At 35.8% G+C, this 25132-nt stretch overlaps 1 protein-coding gene across 2 annotated transcripts in view; it reads right to left on the reverse strand.

Annotated features, from left to right (window-relative positions):
• Positions 1-25132, reverse strand: part of ATP9B (ATPase phospholipid transporting 9B (putative)) — a 151297-nt gene that overhangs the window by 27604 nt on the left and 98561 nt on the right. For both annotated transcript variants that reach the window (XM_064422474.1, XM_064422464.1), the window contains exons 12-14: positions 19246-19406; positions 8979-9121; positions 1103-1215 (exon numbers count right to left, since the gene is read on the reverse strand). In XM_064422474.1, the coding sequence (XP_064278544.1) occupies positions 1103-1215; positions 8979-9121; positions 19246-19406 (417 nt within the window). The remainder of the gene's footprint in view (positions 1-1102; positions 1216-8978; positions 9122-19245; positions 19407-25132) is intronic.

Below are 25132 nucleotides of genomic sequence, written 5' to 3' on the forward strand. Positions count from 1 at the left end.
AGTTTAGTAGTATTCAATTTTTTATGCTTGTGAATTCTTTGTTTGTTAAATAAACTTTTTTTTTTTTTCCATTTTTCTCCAAGGAAATTTTCCAGAACCAGTGGTGGGGGAGGGGCTGTTTGAATTTGCTTTCTAGAGGGATCCCATTCAGAGGTTTCCTCCCAAATTTGCCATAAACCAGGACACTGGGTCAGGCAGTCATGTTTGTGTATCCATGTTAACTACGGGGAAAAAAAATTATATCCATTTTTATTGTCATACTGTAAACAACACAGAAATACTAGTTAACTTTTCATTTGTTGCCTCTTCCATAAATTTTCTTATTATTTTGTTTCAAGGAGTAGAAATAAAAAATAAAGCACAAAGTTTATCCCAATCTCAGAGTACAATCAGGTGTTTAGGAAGGCTTGCAGCAAGCACCCAAACAGTTTACACACATGGGAAATGCAAGTAATCCCACAACTGACCCACACAGAGACAGGGAGTCACAATCCTCTTGTGTGCTTTCCAGACCAAGCACTCTTATACATCACAGGAACACGTTGTTCTCAAGCAATATGGAGTTTTCCATTTTCTCACCATTTCTCCCTGCCAGTTTTATGCTGTTTGAAATCATCTTAATTTTTTGAAAAAGAATTTTTAAATATACCTGTGTAAGTTTTATTTTGACAATTACTGTTATACCATTTGGTTATAACAATTAATGTGGCTTTTCGATGTATATTCTTGACGACTATCTTCAAAAATATAATTACTGTTCATGTTGTTCTAGACACCTCCTTATAATTTGTAGTCTCAGTAATGAATAGCTTACTCTTAGATGATTTTGCAGGAGAAAGACTGCACTGTAGAGACAGGTTAACACAGATTTCTGCTAGTGAAGAACAGAAAAGTAAATCTCTTTAAGTGGGCATTTCGAGGAACTTTGGAATCAGGAGAGAACTATGTACTCTCTCATCTTTTTCTCTTCCATCATATTTCTTAAGAGATACCTACACATGACAACTTCCATAGCATCTCAAATTCTAGACATAATCATTAGCAACAATGCTTCAGTATCATTAAACCCCCCCATATGATATGCAAATGATTTATGAAATACCTGTGAATAAGAGTTTATAATATGACTCTGAATTTCATCCATTGTGTCTGTTCCATAGGAAACAGTACCTAGGTGGAGGCGCTTAAATATCATCTCATTCTGTGTAAGTGTTCCTGTAATAAAGGAGAAGTATATCACAAAGCAGTGAAAAATACTATGACATGGCCACAGACATGTCCTCTCCCCTCCCCCCGCAAATAATCTTTCCTTTGGAAATCAGGAATAATCACGAGTTAACATCAATTTAATTAATTAAAGGAACGTTTGTGGAGAAAGATCATAGTTAGTCATTCTGGAATAACTCACTGGTTCCACCTGCAAGCTGATTTTGTCAATAATTAAATACACAAACTTGAAGAAATAAAACCTTTCTTTTTATACAAAAAATTGAATTTGCAGTATGTAGATGTAACTGACTCTCAAAAGCCAGTGCAAGAGTTTGCACCATGTATCAGAAAATCTAAAGAAAAAACCCCCTACAGGAAACCCCAAAAATTCATACAAATTTTCTACTTCATGTACCAAGGCATACATTCTGGCAATTGGGCACATTCAGTGTCAGAGTTATCTAGATTAAATCATGAGGACCTAACATTACTTCTAAATTTGACAGATTCAGCCTCCAAGCAGAATAAGGCAGAACAAGCAAAATCACTGTTTTCTGTGCTCACTTCACATTTGCAAGAAACAGTCAGACTGACACTGCATCCACCTCTGCCAACAAGTCATGTCCTCTGGTTTGGAAAACCTCTAATTGAGGGGTGGGGGCTTCAGCCTTGCCTGATAGGGTATGTGATGCAGAAAGGGGTCACTACTGCCTAGCCTTCCATGGTCAGCTCAGAAAATATTATTTTGATTATGCCTCTTCCTAAAATTTTTCCCTACGGCTACTGAGGCAGAGCAAGTATAAAAATAGTATAAAGCTATTCCTATATTTAACCAGACAATTTTGTGTCATTAAAATGCATAAGTCTGATAATAAACAAATAAACCAAACATGGTACCAGAGTAGACATTCTTGAAGCTTCCATTATATTTTTAAATGGAGTACAATAAAATTATCTGGAAATACTGCAGAATAAAATATTTCATAATTATTTTATTTACCTTACCTTTTTTATTTCCCATCTTTATCCTAGTATGCCAAAATCATGCTAAGCAACAGGAGAAGAAAAGACTAAAAGCATGATATACGCTATAATTATCTGCAAAACAACACTGTCTGGCCAGTCAGCATCCAGTTTATGCACTTATCAGGGCTAGAACTATCAGAGATCTTCAAAGATTCATTAGGGCTGTAAAAGTCTCATGTCTTTCCCAGTTGCATTTGAAATGTCTGCCACTCCCACTTCCTGGTGATACCTGTGCAGTGACACTTCATCTCCACTGCTGTACCACCACACTGCACGATCAAACCCTGTCTTTCTGTTTTACCAGCACAAGATGTTTGTTCCAAATTCCCCCTTTACCATTAAAAACTACTTTTCCCACTTGCTTTTCCTTACCTGTTATTGAGGATTTTTTTCCTATATTATTTGAATTTTAAAAAAATTAAAATAAGGTTTATGTGAAATGCATAAATTCTCTAAAAAATATGCGTAACATTATTAAAAATTTACATGAGAAGCTGAACATTCCCAAGGCTGGAAAACAGCCCAGGAAGACAAAGTTCCAAATCTCTATAATTAGCAAATTGGAAATTTTTCATTACTTTCATACATGGGAAAATGAAATTTTGTTTTACAGTAATCACATAAACCCACTTTTTCTACTTTTAGAAGGTGTACTTTTATTGAGACCTTTTATTAAAATTGATTACATTTTGTACTTTCATTCAAGTCTAGAAAAATTAAATATCCAGTTTGCATATGAGAAACATGAAAATTTCTACCAATAAATATGAGAAACTAAAATCTCCATTTTTAAAAGAAAGCAAAATCAAAACCTACACACTGTTCAAAAATATTCAGTGCAAGAAATTTTCAAACCAATCTTTGTCACCTTCCAAACTTTCCAGGCATGCTAATACCTTCTCACTGTCCTTAACTTTGCCAAGCCTTTGAATTAAAAAATATCTCTCTAGGAGTTGTGAAACTAAATGATAGTCAAAAGGTGAGACAGCAGGCAACTGTCAAACCTGCTTGCCACTATTTCTTTAATTGCTGCTTGGGAAAACTGAGCAGGAAACAAAATTAGCCCTATGATTATTATATGGAAAGATTATTTCTTCTGACACCACTAAATCCAACTCCATATCATGCTTGGTGAAGGAAAGGTAGATGGCTGGAAAATTTCCATGTTCCACCCCCTCTTTCTCAGCAAGCAGAGAAGAAAAGCTTCTTCACAGAAAAGTATGGATTTTCCTATCTTGCAATCAACAGGAGCCAAGCAAGAAGGTTTAGGAAAAACAGGTGAGAAAAAAGAATCAACAAAGACACGGAAATAAACATGCTGGAAACTGGAAATCCTGTTTCAATACTTGCATCTTATACATCTCTTATACAATCCTTTTTATCAGCTATGTTAGTAGGAAATATCTATGACAAATAACCAAAAACAAAAAGAAAGAAAAGAAGCAACAATTCCAGTTTGCTCATGCTTCTCAAGACTAGAGTAAGACTTTCAAGACTAAAAAACCTGATGTGTTGTTAGACAAAGAGGGGTGCTGAAGTTATGAAAATACTCTCAAAAAATTCTGAAAAAACCCCACCTTAACAAAATACACCTTTTTCAGCCATTCACATGGAAATAAAGTTTCATCACATGTGCAAATTAAGAATTAACTTCTAAATTCTTCTAATTAAAGAAATGCCAAAATAGGACAGAAACTTTCCCAACAACTTGTTCCATCCATTACATGGTGCTAACCAGTCATGTTATAACTTTACCAGCGGTTCTGTCTTAAATTTTAGTTGAAGATTAATTACTTTTAGTTGAAGACTAATACTCTATGACAGAACAACATGTCTTGTATTTTATGTCCCCAGATGCAAACTCTTCAAATATCTAGATGCAGATTTTCTAACATAGCCCCCTTTTTGAACAAGAAAAACAATACAAAACTGAGCTCTTTCCGTCTGCTCAAGGTGGTAAGTACTATAGAACAGGGAAGGAAATTTCTATTTTTAATAATATTTTTAAAGACCTAGTTATCAATTCCACACTTTCAGGACTTTGCTAATACAAAGAGTTATTAGATTTTAAAAAATTGCTTACTTTAGAAAAGCTTCCGGAAAGAACTTCGGTAAACATACCATCTACTACTACTATTATACATTTTGAACTTAGCTCTGGAATGCAGGTACCACACAAAGAAAATAGCTTGACAAAAAAAAGTTAGTGTAGAATTGCTGGAGACAAATTTAGTGTGTTCTTTACTGAAGCCAAGAGTTGGGTTTTTTCCTTCTTTCCTACTATTGTATCATTAAACACAGAGTAAAGCAGGCAAAGAGGAAATTAATTTCTAAGGAAAAAGTCCTGAAGGCATCATTCCTTGGGTGGCAACAGATGTGATTCACAACAGAGCAGCAGAGATTTTTTGTTGCTGTTTTTTGAGAAGCAGATGCAGATCAGTCTGATCCTGTATTACTAGCTGGCAATTTGGACCAATACCAGCAATCTAAAAAGTCCAAAACAAGAAAAAGAAAGAAAATTTGTACAGCAGAAAAATTAGTAACTTTGTGAGAAATTAAGAGGATGAGTAACTTTTCATATGATTTGAGCACTTTGTTCAAGCTATTTGCTTAAACAGATAAAAAGTCAGTGTAAATGTGATCATTTCTATGGAAACTTTAAGGGAGATGAGGCCTAATCAGTCAAATAATTAAGACTCTTGACAACAAAATGGAAATACAAATTTTTTTCTATGAACCCGGAAAAAATATAATCTGTTCTATAATATAAGAAGAAAATGAAAAAAAACCTCATGGTAAGCATACACAGCATATGTCTGCTCATTCAGCTACTCCATTTGTGAGTATGCCATGAACACAACCTACACAAAACCTCAAACCAAGGAAGTCCTGGTACAACCCATTAAGAATGATGACAAAGACCAAGAGAGCTGAGCTAAGCCTAATCTTTCCTGGGCAGAAGGTCACAGTAGAGGTAACGGGTAACTTGGGGGCACTGAGTTAGGGAGTACCACTCCTAAACCCTGGCACACAGTTGTGAAGAGCAGTACCTATTTCCTCTGTGCCTTCTGCCTCCCACATGCACAATACCTGTGTATTCAGCAGTGTAAGAGCAACATCATGCTTGCTGGATATTTTCAGTGAATGGGAGTTCAACAGAAGACAAAAAGTAAGGATTCCTTAGTCTGAAATCTTTCTGTAGGATGTCTCCATCAAAACAGTTCATTTCTAGTCTGCTCTACTCACCCTGCAAACCTAGTGGTACTAAAAATCTTAGAGGCAGAGCATAAATATAGATCGATCCTAAAGGAAGGAGATGTTATTCCATCAACTTTTTAAAATTATTCTTTCTCTCTAGTTGCTTACACTGGAGAGGTAAAGACTCAAAGTATAACTAAAAAGATTAATTTTCATAAACAATTACTGAAATTCACTGTTCTAATAGTATATTACATTAGGCACATTTAACAAAAACGTCATATACACCAACCTCTAATACACAGATTTTCCAAAAAATTCAAGAATCCCATTGCTCCATGCATCTGTTCAATGATTATATCTGTTAAGTATCTCATTTGGTCCAAACACCCACTAAAATGTTAATTACAGAACTCAAATACAAGTGCATTCATTAGTCAATAACTACACTTGGAAGACTACACGTTTGTTTTAGCTGAACACACCAGTAGTTGTTGTGAATAGCAGGTGGATTTCTAACCCACATCCAAAGAAACAAAAACTCTCATTAAATATTGGCAATTTTTTTTTTTTTCACCACTAGAATTTTTTGTATCCTGCAGAGCATGAGAAACCACACTCATGCAAACTGCTACCCACCATCATAATGGATGACGCCTTTCTGTCAAACCTATACATGAGTCAAGTCCAAACAACGTGGCATTATGGGTAATGGATGCTATAATTAAAATGTGAGTCTTAAAAAACTTGTTGTTTTACTGGGTGTTTTTAGTAATGGCTTTGTTCTACATGAAGATAAAAACTCCCTAACAAAGGAATTAATGTATTGCTTTAATAGGCTGCACCCTGAGTTAAGTTTTAAAATTTATGAGTTCTCTGCAGCATTGTTCTTTAAACAATGGCATTGTCAAATGCAACCAGTGAGAAGATTAAAGTTCTCCCAGCAGATTAAGTACAAATTATCTGTCCTCCTGTTTCAGCATCATTTGTTCATTTATCACATAACGTCTAGTATTTCTGGTCAGTGTCAATATGCTCTGCATCCTTGCAGTTAACAGATGTCTTCTCTTGTCGAATGAATTACTTTATGTTTCACGCACTGGTGGCCGCAGATGTGTCACTATAGCAACATCATTAATTTCAGATCTTACCGGAAACATGCACTCCAATCAAACCTAATTATACCACATTGCTTTCTTGTCCCACAATAAGGAAACTATAATGCAATTATTGGGATACTTCATTTTCTATTATACTGTGGCAAATGAGAGAGCCACTGTGATGGACGCTTCTTGTCAAAAAGCTTATTGATGAAGCACAAACCCAATTTACAATCATACAAAGGACTACCTTGCAATTATGTTAGTAATGCAATGCTCCTTAGACTCAACAACTAATTCTCAATCATTTCCAGTGAAGCCTGGGCCACAATATAAGACTTTTTCAGACAGTTTTGTAGATTCCCTTTCCTTTTCAGTATTGAGAAAAACTTCACCTGTTTACATTTAACTAAATCAGGCTTTTAGTGCTGCTTTTTGGTAGCACCCACTTGGGCAGATGGCTACAAAACTGACTCCCTCCTTTATCCTCCGACAGCCAGGCCTTAAGTGGGCAAAAGAACAGAATCAACTGGTTTATATGATTAGAAATGAAAATTCAAATGAGAAAGTGCTGAGACCAGCTCTTATAAACTGTAGAATCATGCAACGTCAATCATGGATTAAGAGTACAGATTTTGTTCATTACCTAACAGTATGTTTCACATTTATCATAAAATGCATAATGAGAACAAATGTATTCAGGAAAGGAAACTGGAAGCAGCTACCAATATACTTGGGTAAAAGGTACATTGTCGATGTGTTTGTCCAGAATGAAGAACAGTTTAAAATTTGCGCTTAAGATTATGAAAACAGAGCAGTTTCCCATATTTGCAAGGCACAGTCAGTGGTGCGAAGCTGGTGATGTCTCCAGGACTCCTTATTTTCACTTACATGAGCTTTCAGCTGACACCTGGGTAAAAACGCATATGGTGAGACTGCTGACTCTGCTTCTTTCCAAAACACTTTGAAACTACTGGTCTTCACTTTCATTTTTACATCATTATTACAGATTCAGATCTTCCACCAGAGTTCAGCAGACCACAGTCCTCTGAAAAGCCTTTGAGGTTGAACACCAACAATGTGGAATCTCTATCAGCAAAGTTTAAAAAGTCTACATTGGTTTTGCTTAGAAATTAGTGTTTCATAAGTAACTTTAGAATTTACTTTGTAAGTTAACTTTACTGCATTGTTTTGAAAATAAATTATTTTTGAACATACTTTTTCCAAACATATGCTGTAAATTACATATTTCAAGCCTTCAATGTGACAGCACTCAAAGTTACATAAATTATCATGATGAAGGGAGCAATTAAAATCAATAAGCAGTTTCAAATAGTATACAAATCATTAGGTAACTGAAATAACACTTTTTTAACAATCATTCACTTGCTCTGAAGAATTGTCACACTATAATTAGCAATATACTTTCCTTTTACAAAATAGAAGAACAACATTCTGATGTATAAAGGATAACATATGTGTCTATAGAAGAAAAAAGGAAAGCATGTTTTGAAAATGTGACGATATATTATATTTGCAATTCATTTCAAATATGCAGTAATGAAAGTGTTAACATGGGAGGGAATAAAAAACTATATCAAACAGAAGGAGATATAAATTGTGTATTATGCTTTAGGAGCAGTATAACAGAGGCCAACCCCTACATTCCTCAGCAGCTTTTCATGATTTTGAACTATATTTTACTTAAAACCAGTAAAAGAATTCTTCAAATTTTTTTAGAAACAACTTTCTCTGTTCAGAAGTAAAGCTTCTTTAAAAAAACCCATGTATATCTACCAGAAGTTATTTATTCAATCTCAGAAAGAAACAAGAAAGTGGAACACAAGCTATTACTTCTTCACACTCTCAGTACTTACCGTCGGATCCTGGTAAGGGTTGGGGATTTCACGAGATGAGGTACAGTAACAGGTTACAGTTATGAAGGTGAAATAATTAGCAGCTCTAGACCTGGGCTTGGTAACATAAAGAGCAAGTAACTTCAGTGGGGCAACAGCTATTATTTTGGAGGCTGATCTCTTAACTTGTTTTGGAAATTACTTGCTCTCTCAAAAGCCATTCTTAACTTATCATACAATATTGCAGTAGCAATGAAGTACAAAATAAACCAGCCTCCTGAGTGCCATTCCAGAGTCTTTTCAGAGGAAGATATATGGTACTCTTACTCATGCTGTACAGTATCCTCTTGCTATAGAAGAGCTGTTCCCACTGGAATAAAACAGAGTACTACCAAATACTGACATTAACATCTAAGTACTGGCCTACCCAAGCCTACTGGTACTTTTAAAAGTCCTCAAGCAAATGTGCAACATTTTATTGAGAAACAAAAATCATTAGTCTAAATCTACCTTACATTAGCATATTCATAGAATTACATTTAGAAATTTTATAAAAGTTATCAGATTTCAGAATGGTAACCTGATATACCTGTTTTATCCGTTAGTAAATAAACTAATCGTCCCAACTCTTCTGGTATGGTGCTAGTTCGAACAACTGTTCCAGGAATATTGTCATCTTTCATAATCATCCACCCATAGGCTGCCTTACCCATGTCCAAGTTGACACGTAAACTGCAAAGGAAATTTATACCATAATCAGTGTGAATATTGGGCAAAGTGAAAATGACAACCATAAAAATAACACCAAAAGCTCTTTTTAGTATATCTGAATAAAGAAAGATCTTAAACCTATGTGCACCAAAATTTGGACGAATGCTTTTTTTAATGTGTTTGTAGAGTACATATCACAGGCTTCATCCCAGACTTTTAGAAGATATGGCAATTCCAACAAATCCAGTATCATGCATTCTGCATTCTTCACTTTGTGAAGACTCTTGACATAATTACATTACTACTCTTACACAGAGAGATAACGTATAGCAAGAACAGATTCAGCAAAAACAGATTCAAGTCAGTTTTTATCTACCAAAAAAACACAAACACCACCTATGTTCTCTTTATGATGTGAAATTACAAATATTTTTGTACCTTTTCAAGTCACTGGTGTTTTTTTGGTTTTTTTTTTTTTTTTTTAAACCAACAACATTATTTCTTTATGTTAGTACAACTATATTTGTCAATTCCTCTTTCCCAACAAATCGATGATATTTTTGTCTTTTCCATATTGTAGCTAGAGATGGTCCATTATGAAAGAAGAGTGTGAAGCAGAAAAATGCACCCTTGTGATATCACATTGACATGAAGTAATCTTTGGGTTGCTTGTTAACAGAAAATACACAATTTGCAGCAAGTTTTACTGATTATATATAGAAGTCTAAAACCAAAAGTATGTTTTTCCAGTTCACTCTGTGCATTCATTTTTTAATATTTTCAAGTCTTCATCATATAAGAAGTAAGATGCATCTTGTATTCCTAAGTTACAATAAAAAAGTCTTCATTCATTTAATCACATTAATCTTCCCCATAATAAATTGCTCCAACACAAGACTCTATCCACCTTGTTCTAAACCATTAAAATGCTACTTTTCTCTGGCTATTCACCATGTTTCTGCCATGTCAGAAGAGCAGTGACTAAGAAAAAGGCATGTGTTGATTTCTCTTGACTCTGCTCTATCAGAAATACTGAAAAGACAGGTAGGACAGTAGCTACGTGAACTACTGAGGTCCCTTGGTCTGTTCAGCCTGGAGAAGGGCAGACTGAGGGAGACCTCATCACAGTCTGTAACTTGCTCATAAGGGGAAGAAGAGGGGTAAACACTGATTTCTTCTCTGTGGTGACCAGTGACAGGATCTGAGGGAATGGCCTGATTTGTGTAAGGGGATATCTGAATATTAGAGAAAGGCTCTTTACCCAAAGGATGGTTGGGCACTGGCACAGGCTCCCCAAGAAAGCTGTCACAGCACCAAGCCTGACAGAGTTCAAGGTGTGTTTGGACAACGCTCTCAGGCACACGATTTGACTCTTGAGGATGGTCCTGGGCAGGGCCAGAAGTTGGACTCGATGATCCTTATGAGTCCCTTCCAATTCAGCATATTCTGTGATTCTGCAAACTATTTCTCGCTAAGTTGCCAACACAAGAGTCCCAAGTTAAGCAACAGGCTTACAGTAATGTAACTCTTAGAACTGTTCAAAGGTACCTGTCAAGGTCAAAATACTGCTAATGCACTTCAGACATTTTTGTAACAGTCCTGACATCATCCTGACTTAACTGCATAACAAAAAGAGCAGCTACCAGGAGTTTTCATCTGTCCTCTTGGAATCACAGCAACAGATTGTGGACTACCTGAGGTAACAGTGGAAGGAACAGTGAGTCAAATCTGCACTATCCCATAAAGAAGAGATGCCTTTAATCAGAATTATATGAGAGTCTGAGATTTTGACACACACTGAAAAAGAGTTTATTCTACATCCCCTACCTCCTGAATTTGTACAGCAGAAGACAAAACATGTTGCAGCAGAAAAGAAACGTATGTTTTAGATACAAGATTTACCATTTAGGATCGTATTAACTACATCTTATTTTCCCACCAAAATCGTCATAATCTAAAAATTATCCTTCTCTGTGGGGATATACCCCAATCAGTCTTGCAATATTTTCCCTAATTTCATCTGTCTTCAGACATGCAAATACATGAACCAAAAGGACAGAAGGAGGACTCTACAGATTCTTTTTACTGAAAATGCTACAATACAGTGAGAAAAATACTGGAAGTAACTTGCTTCACACTGGTTAACTACAGTTCTACCCCATCTTACTCAATCCAGAGCCAGTACTGTGCAAATTGCATTCTTATTATGCTTGTATGTTAACTTTCAGAGTGAATATAAAGACCAAAGCAACACACCTCATATTGAAACCAAAGGAAGAGCAAAAGATGTACTCCTCTTGGGGATGCGACCCTGCTAGTTAGCCAGTCAAGTACAAAGGATGCTGTCTAACTTGACAAGAGACACACGAGCACACTTAGTTTATTCAAAAACAGATGGACATTTGCTCGAGCCAGGAGCAAGTGGATTAACTGAATGATGAAAGCTGCTCACCACCCCACTTCAAAGAGGCTTTTAGGCTATCTACCAAGACAGAAATTCTGAGATGGACACTCTATTTAAGCACTTCAGTCTCAGGTACATGGCACACACATGGCTGCTCTACCAATGGAGATCTACACCTGTTCAGATGGGAAAAACTGTGCTTCAGTAAGATACAATCAGAAAAGTCTCTCAAAGCTGAAGTGCAGCAGGCATCTTTACTTGCACCTTTTATAAGCATGTGTATCACCTGGTTTTGACATTCTAAACACTCTATGCATTTAACTATAATATACTTGAATATAATTTAAAGGTAAGGAAAAAAAGAGAAAAGAAAACAAAACTCCAACTTCTCTTGCTGAGCAGTGAGGAGAAATCCACATTTCTCCTGCATTATGGCATCTTAGGAATTACTCTAGCTTTCCAGCATGCACTACTAGGTAGAACAGAACATACCCCCTTTATGCTGATGGACCTAATAGCTGGCACTGCTGGTCTATAGAGAAATAATGTATCCCAAATGACTAGAACAGTTCAAGACAGCTTTCTGGCACACAGAAAGATATTGGGTACATGCTTGAATTGTTAAATTTAATAAAGAATTAAATGGGAATAATAATGAGTGCCATACATTAATTTTTTAATATTAATTCTAAAATTTGTACACTGTATCTTTTTCTGACTTCCTTCATTTAATGCTTTTTTGCCTTAGAGGAAATCTTTGTCTTTGAAATTATTGTAGCTATTGCTTAGCACATTATGGAAACCGATGCAATACTAAAAATGCTGATGGCCTACTAATAGTGAGTTTGCTTTTGAAACTAGAAACCTCTCCAACATAGCTTCACAGGAATGGATAAAAATACTTCACTGAAAAGTCCAAGAATTTTTGCATAATAAAACAAGGAGACACTAAGCCTACTCAAAATAAAGCTACTTTCAGTGCCTGATAATATTAGCTATCATTTCTCATAATTTCTTTGCAGACTTTAGGAAACCTCATTATATTAAAAAAAAAATTTTAAATCTACCAGTTTTCAAATCCTTCTCAATTTAATCAAATGAAACAAACTTCAAACACATCAGTTATTCATGAAAACACACAGAACAGCATCCAATGTAGCATTAGCAACTGTTGCATTAGTAACTAATTTTTAGCAAATCAATTAACATGCAATATTTAGACAGAGTATGTTAAATATAGGCATTTGAAGGCTGTTGCAGAGAATGAGCATATTTAGCAAACACAGTAATACGTTTCTTGTCTCTCCACCTCAGCACTAGTTACTCTAGAGCAGGCAATCCTAAGGAAACTTTTATCCAGCTTGCGGATTTATTCCATCATGAGCCAGGGTTTCTCTTCAATTCAGCTTCAGAACAACATTTCAGAATTCACACTGCTTTTAACTACATGTTAAAAATTAATAATTCTGCTCTTATTCCCTCAAAAACAACACCAGTGTTTTAGATTAAACAATCCTATTTACAGGACTTCTAAATTTCTTTCTTTTTTTTTTTTTTGTTAATTGTAATGATGTAAGGTCCCTTTCTAAAGGTGTCAGATTTAGTTTTTATTTTTTTGTCAAAAGGACAAATTTGCCAATAAGCAAGGGCCTTCACTGAGAAAGTTTGACAAATACATTTAGAAACTCCAGTAACATTCCACCATTCATGACTCAGAGAAAAGCAATCAAGACCTAATGAAGTCAGCAGACAATTTTGTGAACAAAGCAATATTGTGCCAAATAAAATTCAACTATGATTTTGACTAAAAATTAGATGGTAGGTTTTTTCCCTAACTTCCTGAGCAGTTCTGTATATGTAAGAATTTTGTAACCAAAACACCAGAGCACTGCCAAAACTCCAGATACAGTATGAATACCCAAAGTGGTATCTACTTTTTAAAATAAATGAAGTAATTGAGATGTAGGCTTATTTTCAGGACTTCCTTCTCTGTGAAAATGATACTGAAAGTGATATTTGGATCCCATTATTATCCAAAACTGTACAGAATCCCCTATTGCTACAACCCCTAACCTTCTTAACATATCCCTAACTTTCTTGAAACAGTCTTAAACTATACACTGATATATGCATTATTCAAAATGTAGAAAAAATTGAATAGTTTTTAAATTATTGGTCAAGAAACAACCAGAATATTTTCAAGTCAACATGCCTGGAAAGTTAAATCTTCACAGAAATTGATTTTTTGGAACCTAGTAACTGGTATGAACTGGCATTAAAGAAATAAAAATAGAACAAAACAGAAGTTACTACATTTAAGCACGATATTATATAAATATCTAAGCAAATAAAAATCAACCTATAGCTCATCCTTTAATTTCCCCATCTCTCATATTTTATTTGACAAGGAAACTGGAATAGTATATTCCTTTGTGTTTTATCCACTATATATATATATATATATTTTTTTTTTTTTAGCTTTTTTTGCTCTCTGTTTGGGACTCCCAAGAAGAGCCTCAGAACTGTGTTCCTGTTTGGTTCATAACTGGTCTCTCTACTTCTCTTGCACTAATTTTTCAAAATTTTGTCTATTATATGAGCATATAAAAGAAAATTAAGAAAGGTACACATAGCATTTTGCATGAAACCCTAGGAGTGAATGCAACTTTAAAAGAGAACTCAACCCCACATAATTACAATTAAATATTTGTGGCGAAAAATGTGTATCAACTCTGTATTGCTATAGTGACTGTGGCACATGCAGTTTTACAAGGGCCAAATGCAACCCAGATACAGATAATTATGTGTTGTAACACAGATACATAGAACTTAAAAATCCAGGAGGAAATCTGGGGAATAATTAATGAAAAAAATTATCTGTGAATTTCTTTCAGGCTTAAAACACAGAAGAATGCAAAAAAAAAAAAAAAAAAAAAACCAAAACAAAAAAAAAACAACAAAAAAAAAACCCCCGCATGTCAAACAAGCACTTTTGCATAAGAGATGTAGCATGTGCAGATCAGAGTGACAGTGATCACTTCCTATGAAAAATGTTTCTTTATTATCACATTTACCAGCTCAGATGCTGTCCTTCATTAGGCCTCTTATACCAACATGACAATATTGATATTGGAGGTCCAATACAAATAATATTTAAAACATGGAGGTTTTTTAATATATTCTACACAAATTCAGTATTACTTGCTGTAAAACCAGGAAAAAACCTAAAAACAAATAGGCAATGTTGCAAGATTTGAAAGGAGGAAGATTTACTACAATAGATCAGTTTAAAAAATGACTTCTTTTTTAGACTGATTGTGCTCAGTATTGTGGCCAGTCCTGTTTTATAAATATCAGTAATAATGATCTGGGCAAGGAGATCTAGATCCTCGTGAGTAAGTTTGTAGAGGACTCCAAGCTGGGTGGGAGTTTGATCCACTGGAGGGAAGGAAGGACCTAGAGAGGGGTGTGGACAGGCTGCGTCAAAGGGTCAGCAAGGCCAAGTGCCAGGTCCTGCCCTTGGGTCACAACAACCCCAGGCAGCTCCACAGCCTGGGGGCAGAGTGGCTGGAAAGCTGCCCAGCAGAAAAGGATCTGAGGGTGCTGGCTGGCAGTTGTTGAACCTGAGCCAGCAGTGCCCAGGTGTCCAAGAAAGCCAATGGCCCTGGCCTGTATCAGCAATAGTGTGGCCAGCAGGAGCAGGGCAGCGATCAGCCCTGTACCTGGCACTGATCAGGCCACAACATCCTGTGTTCTGTTTTGAGCCCCTCACTACAAGACTGCAGCACATTGAGGTGCTGGAATGTGCCCAGAGAAGGGCAACAAAGCTGGGGAAGGGTCTGGAATACAAGTCCTGTGAAGAGTAGCTGAGGGAGCTGGGGGTGTTTAGCCTGGAGCAAAGGAGGTTTAGGGTGACCTTATCACTCTCTACAACTGCCTGGAAGGAGGCTGTAGCCAGGTGGGGGTCGGTCTCAAAAGGAAACAGCGTCCAGTCACACCAGGGGAACTCTAGATTGGATGTTAGGAAAAATTACCTCACCAGAACTGTTGCCAAGCATTAGAACTAGCTGCCTAGGGAAGTGGTACAGTCTAGATCACCGAAGGTATTTCAAAAGACCCATAGCTCTGACTAGCACTTAGGAAAATGTTTTAGTGGTGGACTTGGCAGTCCTGGGTGAATAATTGGACTTGATGATCTTATAAGTCTCCTCTAATCTAAATAACTTTTTGATTCTGCGTTTTTTCTGTGTACCGTGAATATCAGACATTTTAAGAGAAGCAAAAAGCTAGCCCAGGCAGTAGTACAGCACCACACTGGACAGTGTAAAATAGTCCTAGCACAAGAGAGACACACCTTAACCTCTCCTGCAAAATTAATTAGTAAAATGTCATGAAGCATCACATAATAGTGATTTTCAGTCTCTATAGAGATTGCATTATATATCATTATATGGTATTAAAGCACAAAACACTAAATGTGTATTAAACCACTTGCTTAAGCCGCTTCATAAGCAGCTCCTTAGCTCTTCCACACTGAAATCTCTGCATCATACATCTAATATATATTCTGTCTCTCCGTGTGAGACTTCAGGTACTGATACTCTCACATCTATAGATTATACAGATAATCTCCAATACAGCAGAAACTACAGCATGATTGAAAGCAGCATGGCCGCTTGCGGCTATTAGACAGTCTGCATAGGTGTGAGTTCCCTGGATCTCAAGGAAATTCCTATTTATATGATCTGAGATTTGAGAGGCTATTAATGAATTTCAAGACCTCCTAGCAGTGTTTTCCTCACTGCCCCTGAGAACAGACTGACATAATCTGAAGGATTTGATTTAAGTGCTTCTCTTAAAGACCCCAAAGAAAACCCAGCTTGGAATCACGTAGTGCCCCAAAACTTTACTACTTAAGTGCAAGGCAGTTCCTTCCAGTCACTTGGGACAGCTTTTTTTGGCAGAACAGCTCCGTGACAAGGAGCCTTGGGGTGTACAAAGGAAAGGACAAGAGACATTTCAGCTTCTGTTCACACTAAAACTAAAGGATCCTTCTAAAATGATGGCTGATTAAGCCCCTGTTAATCCAGCTTTAAACTGCTACTAAATATAGAGCTTGGGTGATACACATTTTTAACAGATCCTCAGTCAATATCTTGTAATTTTATGGTAAATCCTCTACAGTTCTTAATAACTAAGCAGAAGCACATACAGCTACAGGACTCACACATCTGTACATGAGGCAGCAATTTCACCAAACATTGTTTGGCTAATTATCTTGGAAAACTCTCCTGGCTACATTATTTAGTTATTTATTTATTTATTTTTTAAACAAAACCCAAACATACAGAAGACCTCAACACAAAGTGCAACTCACTTTGTCTTTCAAGGTGGTGAAGAAGACTGGACAATGAATTAACAAAGTCCACTGTTGATGGAGGGGAGTTTGTGGGGCAGTGCCATCACTAAGTCTTTTCTTTCTAAGCCTGGGCTTTCTGAACCATTTGCTATGATAGCTCAAGTGAGCTGATAAAGACATATTAGTACTCAAGACCAGGGAAAATAACAGAATCATTTTGTGACAAGGCTCTCTAACAGCCTTAACACCTTTCCTACACCCATACACACAAATATTGGAATTTTCATCTCAGTAGTAGTTGGTATCTAGCTTCCCACACTGATTAAAACCTCTTCTATTCTCTTCCACTTAGAATTCAAAAATCTTCCCCCACCCAGGCTGCTGTCTTTTCATTAGCATTACTGTTATTGTCCTCTGTTGTATCCTCTGAGGATACAACACTTGGTGCTTCGATGTAATTTGCTTTGTAATTTACATCTTTGAGAGTTTACACTCAAAATACAGCCTAAAAATTAAGTCATTCCCATGCTTAACATAGAGAAGAGAGGAAGGGAAGTGCAGTCAAGTCTGAACACCAGCATGATCGAGTTGTCCATCTTGCTGACAGTGTGGGAAGAAACCCTGTATTTATGAAGATTCGGGTTGAAGAAAATTTGGTAGAGAAACAGATAAATCTCTAGGGATGAAAGCATTCTGTGATAAATTCCTGTCTGATGAACTAAACCAACCTCATTCTCTAATAATTTTAGTTTTTATATTATCTCTCACAAACAATTGTAAATTGGATTAGATGCATACTAGAAGTTATTTTTGGAGAAAAGCTATTCCACAAGTCCACTCTAGAACTCCTTCATTGAAAATGAGCTGCTCAGTGAAAACATTTTTCAATGCCATATGTTGAACTTTCAATATAGAGTAAAATTTATTTACAACACCTATATGGCCTTAATCCTCTTGCATCCAGTAACAAAGACATTAAAATGGTTCAAAGTTATCCCTTAGTTAGAAGTGATCCTTTATATCCTTAGCTCTTTTTCCCCTCCCTTGGAAGTTTTAAAGAGCATGTCTGAGTAAAATGTAGATTTAGCCATTTGAATGGAGACCTTTTTGCCTCTTCACATGGATAAACTGCTTAATACTCAGTAACTGGGGGCGGGGGGGGGGGGGGGGGGGGGCGTGGATGGCAACATGATTGAACAGCATCATTCAAGCAGTAAAAGGAGTTATGACAGTGACAGTGTTTAGAAAGATATATCAAAATTGTCTTTCCAGCAGATTTCCCATAACCTTCTCCTTCAACTTCCCACAGAATCAGTTTCTCTTGCAACACAAAAGTACTATAAAAATTAAGTCTTAAGTTATAAAATGTTCAGACAGAGGCTTCCTGAGTATCCCATTGGTCAAATATGATACAATTTCCTTCACACAGACACCTACTTTAAAAATGTGATCACAGTAATGTCTAAGTAATGTAAGCTTAGATTAAAAGGCCTAATGAAATCCTCCTGTTATTTTTCTTTTATTTACTACATGAACTTAAATATTGTGTGCATGCCTGAGGGGACAGGTCTTAAATCTAGCTACAGTTTAGATGCTGCTAACTCTGGCTGATCACTTGGCTTACTGAATGATGTATCTCAAACTGAACAGTTCTAAAGAGGATCTAAAATTAACAATTACCTTAACCTAAACACTGGGTATTTTAACAGGAAACAGTATTTCCATTTTGCAAAGGCAATACCCATGCAAAGAAAATAATTCAGTTCAGAGGCAGTGTTCTCACTTTTGTGTCCACAGCAGACTTGATTACACACATGGATATTATTTCGTGTTCCAGTTTATCTGCAATTTGAATATACAGTACTCATGCTTAATGAATGAATTAATTCAGGGCAAGTCTCTACTTGGTTACATGCTAAAACTCCTCTCATTGTAAAAGAGCACTTACATTATTCAGCCATCCAATTTAAATTAATTATTATTGGGGTAAAATGTCTGTATTTTAACCAGAGAAATAGAACATTTTTTGTATTTAAGGCATTAAAAATAAAATTCCATAATGCATCTAGCAGTTCATTCAACTGCATGGTTCCTGAAACCACTTTCTCATATACCTTGTATCCTTATTAATACATTTATGCTAGCAAAGGATTAGATATCCTGATTACTCCAGCAAGATGAACATTATACAAAAAAAAAAAAATACAGCAGTATTGTTTTCTGTACAGTGATCCTTCAAGAATCAGCAGATTTGTTGGCACCTTCTCCTTCAGCTTCCTGATAAGATCAATTTCCTTTGCAATGAGAAGCAAGTATAAATTTCAAGAAAGCCACAGACAGTAAAATTAGGCAACTGTATTTTGCTTTCATTCTTATACATACCTGATTGGGATGATATAGGAAAACAGTAGGAGGAAGCGGAAAAGGTTGCGATACCATGGGCCTACAAATCCTTGCAAAGTTACCATAACAACTGATAGTGCAACTAAAGCCAAAAACAGGGCTTTGGTCAGTTGATTCAGCTCCAGGTCCAGCAAGCCAACCTGAAGGAAGAAAAAGAAATCCAGTTAGTCAGGAGTTTTTCTTAATTTATGCTTCTGCAATGCAAACAATTAGCGATAATTTGCTTTGGTTATTCCTACCTATTAAAAATCCATGCACTTGTAACTATTAACTCAACTTTGATAATTGCATTGATTGTTATTCCTATGCTTGCACACAAAAGATGTTCCCTGGTTTTGTGGCAGTAACAATTCCTAGAACCAATGTGAACTGTTCCAGCCAAGCCTTCTGAATACCTTCAAGTCTGACATATCACTTCTCCGTTCCTTGTTCTAGGACAGGAACACAGAAGGGCAAGGAGAAAAGATAATTACAGATGAACAAATGAGCAGGGGCAATTTTCTTCTGTCATGCTTGCAGCAAAAATACTGGTATGGTGTATTACATTTGTAGGGAGATCATTGACTGCTAGAAGATCAAATACCTGTTAGATTCAAGAATCAACAGGCACATGGGACGGAGCCTGTGACTTATTCACGTGACAAGTGCACTGCAACTCATCGCTATGCTCTCATCCCACTCTGAAAATCTGAACCAATGCCACAGAAATTACTTTTAACTGTAAAAAGCTTTCACTTATCCAATATAATAATAAAAACAACAATCAAGTGGAATATCCATTTTCAAACCAATATAGTGAAACAGGGCTTCAACTTCACATGAATAAAAAGGCATTTGATTTAGAAACATTTTAATTAAAACATTAGGAAAAGCTATCCTTCATCCACAGTTTCTCAAGAAAAAATATATTTAAGCTATGTAACTAAGACTCTCACCATTTCAATCATGTATGGTGTAAGCTAGGGTATTTTTAATCGACTTTTTGGGATGCTCTAGTAGTCAGTAAAATATGTGGGAAAATCATGTCAGGAAGAGTTTCCTAGGCCCCATCACAGATGCCCCTTTTATCTCCAAGTCTTGCCAGTAAGAGCAGTAAAACATAACACTTCCTTAGATAACAAACAGTCTGCAAAAGAAGCACTTTAAATATAGTTCTTAAAAATTCCAGCAATCTTGCTTACACATGGGCTGTCCCTTCCCTAGAGAACCAGGCAGCTGAAGACCACAGCGGCTGATTTATCAGCTGCATTTAAAAAGCAGCACAACGAGGACAAATATCTTGCAATTTCCGCTGCTTCAACTACTACATAGTTTATGCTTGAATTATTGAGAAAAATAGGTTTTTGGATTAAAATGAAGAAAAATGAAGCCAGGGAAGTAGAGCATGTTTCAAAGCCCAGATCTTTTTGCGTTGACAAAGGCAGCCTAAGTTTCAGGCCTCGCTGAGGATCAGATGAAGTCATTATTCATTCAGTCAGGGAAAAAAGACTCAATTACCTCAACCTAAAGATGCTATCAATGAATGCAAAGTGCATATTTTACTCTATTCATCCAAATCCCATTAAAAAGTGAAAGGAATGATTTAATCTGGCCTTCTAGAGTTGGTCTTTTTTTGTAATAAAATAAAGAATCACTGTCTTGCAATATGCATAACTACTACCTCACACTTTCTTTTCCCCTGCATCATGGTAGTGAAAGCCTATCTCTCCCCTCTACACCCCCCATAAAAAACCCCACCCCAGAACAGAAATGAATAAAGAGCTTCTTTGGAAAGAATGCCACTTTTAGGACAGAAACATTAAATTTAGTTCACTGCACATTCATATGTAGCTAACTCAAAGCATTAATACCTTTCTAATTGATGAAGACAGATGTGAATTCAAGTTTGGGACCCAAAAAAATGTGTTTGGAGAGGTGTTATGATAATAAAAAAGTTGATGCTGAAAAACTTTTCACACTATAAATCTTTTTCTCGAGAACACCTGCTTTGCTACCAATAATGCCATTCTTTTTAATATAGATCATACTATTGGCCATAGTAAATGTTAATTTTTTTTTACTATAGTAAGTAAAGTGAATTGCAAAATTCTACTTAAGAAGGCACACAAAGAAAGTTTTAATAGAAATGCATTCTCCATTTCTCAAAAACTACTTACTCCAATGTAGTAAAAGATACTTAGTTTAATTCTGTGCCTTTCCACTAAACAATTTCTGAAGTCAACTAATGAAACACCGTTGAACTATCCATATAAATTTCATGTAGAAATTCACTAACATTCTCTAAAATGCATCTGAATATTGGAAAAATGGATAAATTTCATTTTAACTAGACTGTGATTTTACCAAAGCATTTGTAAAATATGCCATCTTCCAAAGGCTATTTCTTTTCTTTGGAAAACAGTAACTAGAATAACTATGAAAATATTAGAAATAGATGAATTAAGAATTGGAGTAATTTTCCAAGTTTATTGCTATTTCCCATATTAGTAAAACAAATTTTCTTCTACTTGTCATAATATTTGTTCTATTTGAAACAACTTAACAAAATTAAACACATCACTGGAAATTTTAATCTCCCAGGGAAAATTTGTATGTAATGTCTAAGAAAACTACAATAATTTTGCAAAGGGACTGCTCTACGATAATGAAAATGAACACAATAATTGCCTGTATAATTTAAATGCTACTAATGGCAACAGCCACAAATCCATTTAGCTCCTCTTTAATTTATGCACAGAGTTTTAAATAGCTAATGGTTCTCAATAAAGTAATGGCTTATACCATCAATTGTCTACTTGCGTGGTAAAAAAGCTGACAAGTTTTTAAAATACTTCATATTTGAATGAGAGAATGATTCAAAGTCTACACTTTACACTTTGGGCCACGAGGTATAATTCATTATCTTATGAGAATTTATCTTAATTTAATAAAAAAGCTGAAAACAACAAGAACTTTTCTGGTTACTGAAATATAATCTGAACAATATTGCTGTTTCTGTCCTAGATGCTTAACTTTTAGGGAAGGTTATCTTCTGAAGCTATTATTGTAGCAATAGAACAATTCTTTTAGCACTATAAAATGTATATTACTTTGAAAATGAGAACTTTTAAAATGCTAGAATACTGAAATGCAAAATTTGATAATTAAATGTTATAAAATGGTAAAGTTTTCTCAAAATAGTGTAGTGCAGCCATTTTTTATTCAATTACAGTTTAAAGTGCATTAGAAATAATTGCCCACGAATAGCCTTTAAATGCCCTATTTTAATACTATTGAAGTATTAAGGCACAGTCTTAGGGCAGACTTCCCCCTGCAACCAAATTCCTCCACAAAGGTAATTATATTTCAGTAATCAGCCTGGTTCTGCACTGTCAAACACTACATTGACTACAATGAAATTTCATGGTATGCATGTTTGAGAGGGACTTGGATTTTAATTTGCACTGTAAACATAAAAATTTCTTTTTATTCTTAATACATGCTCTGAAATTAATTTATCAAGCCTTGAATACTAGTATATTATATATGTTTCCATTAATTGTAGCTTACACTTAGTTCCAAATGGTATGTAACAGTAAATATTTAAAAATACTAAAATTCAAATAATACATCTTTCAGCTTCAGGATGACAAAAACAAGGTTTGCCTAAGAAAAATTATTAGTAGCATTCTATCTTTTATAAAAAAATTATATATATATATCTATATATCTATATATCTATATATCTATATATCTATATATATATATATTCTACTGTACAGTCAGCTACATTATCCAAACCCCCATGACTTTCTTGAGTAATCTGTTAAATCCTCCCCATAGTCCCTGGAAATAACAGATTACTAATCTGTGTTTAAAAGCTAAATAAAGCAACACATCCTTATCTACCTATCTTAATCTTTGACACTAAAACCACAACGAGCAACTTTGGAATCTGTAAATGTTTTTTTCTTTCTTAAGTCTCCTATGATGCAAAGTCTTGGCTGCTCAGCAATCCAAGTAACCACATTAAGATAAATACAACTATGAATCAAAACAAGTAAATTCAGGTTTAGGAAGCATCTTGCCTTAATTCCCTCTACTCATGCAATAGTCTGCACAAATATATTTCTCTACAAACCTGACTGGATTATGTCAAACCTACCAAATCCTGCATACAGTGTGGTACACTGTTTAATCAATATCTTTCTAATTCTTTTAATCAGTAGATTCAAAGGTGGGAAAAGCAAAGAAAAGACAAAAATATATAAAGCGACCATTTAGTAAAAAAAGTCACCTATCCCTGCTTTTTCTGATATCGATTTTCAAACATAGTCTCATCACTGGTTTAGCTGCAAGAGCAACAATGAAACCTTGAAAATATTTTGTGAAGCACTAAAAACCTTTTACAAGTTTTAAAATTGAGCAATTTAAAATTCATTTTAGAACTGAGCAATAATGCAGGGGGAGGACTGGTCTACTTAAGTTCATAAAACTGAAATAAACTTTACTTATTTAGTCCACTCCATTTGACTTATGCAGAAGTAATTACCACAAAATAGTTCATTTGATTCCAGTAACGTTTTCTGTCTTACCTTTGGCAAAAAAAAAAAAAAAAATCACCCTTCATGCAACTGAACCTTTGAGCAAACTGAAATATTTGGTATCATGTTAATACTGCAGTTTTATAGAACTGAATTATGTAATTTCTACACTGATTGCAACAAATAATTTTAGATATTTAGTGTTAATTGTATTCCCAAAGAAACAAATTACTTCTCTTTATTCTTACATAAATCAGTCTGTCTCCAATGCATAGGCATTGAAAACAGCAGAAATTTTAGAACTCAAGAAGCAATATAGTTCATTGTCCAATGAAACAGATGCTCAAGTACATTTCTGTAGTGTTTTGATGCATATTCAATACCAGAGGTTTAACTGCTTTTAAAAGCACTATACTATTATTATGTTTTGAAATTACCCTTCTGACTTGCTTGGCTTTACTTTAACACACTATTCATAAATTAATATTTACGTCACTTTGGAAACAGAATTCCCTTTTTTAAATAGAAATATCTATAATTCTAAAAGAAAAAAAAAAAAAAAAAAGAGGACTCATACCGTTCTTTCTCTCTCTGCCTCATTTATTCATCCATTTTATATTGTTGCCTTTTCCAGACTCAACATCATCTGAGTCTGGATACGCAAATTGAAGCTTGAGAGTCCTCTCCGGGATTTTAGAGGTGCTTTGCTCTCTCTAGTTGTCTACTACAATAAAAACTGTAAGTGAGCTATTTCCACAACTGCACTTCGGTAGGGCTCAGTTGTTTGAAGAAAGGCACTCGTTTTGTTGAATGTTAGTCACAGATTTCATAACCTTCCTAAATGTGTCTTCTTTTTCAATTGTATCCTGGCTTACCTGAATGCTAACGATTTACTCTTTTGGTAGTAAAACACAGTGTTTCAAATTATCCCAATGAGAGAAACTGAACACGACTCTTAATATCCTTATATCCTTAATATCCTTCTGACCATAAATCTGGATTTCAGTAACACTTCTGCGGTTTGGTAAACCACAGTACTGTCTCTAAATACTCTCCAATCCGATGTGTGTTCTCAGAACGAGTCTTTACGCAGAGCGATGAAGCCAAGCCGTGGATATTTGGCTTTGGCTCCGCTCTGCCCGAAGGCGAAGGGGAGGCTGGCGCGGGCAGCGCTGCCACGCGCGCTCTGGCCGGCAGAGGGCGGCCGCGCCCGCCCGGCGGCCGAGCGAGGGGCGCTCGCAGCCCGCGGCCGCCCCCGGCACTGGAGCGTGCGCTCACAGCGCCCTGCTTGCTCCGCGAAACGCCACACCCCACACACCTTTACACAGCCACAGTCTGGCACC

The sequence above is a fragment of the Passer domesticus genome, chromosome 1 (assembly GCF_036417665.1).
Source record: "Passer domesticus isolate bPasDom1 chromosome 1, bPasDom1.hap1, whole genome shotgun sequence".
Lineage (NCBI taxonomy): Eukaryota > Metazoa > Chordata > Aves > Passeriformes > Passeridae > Passer > Passer domesticus.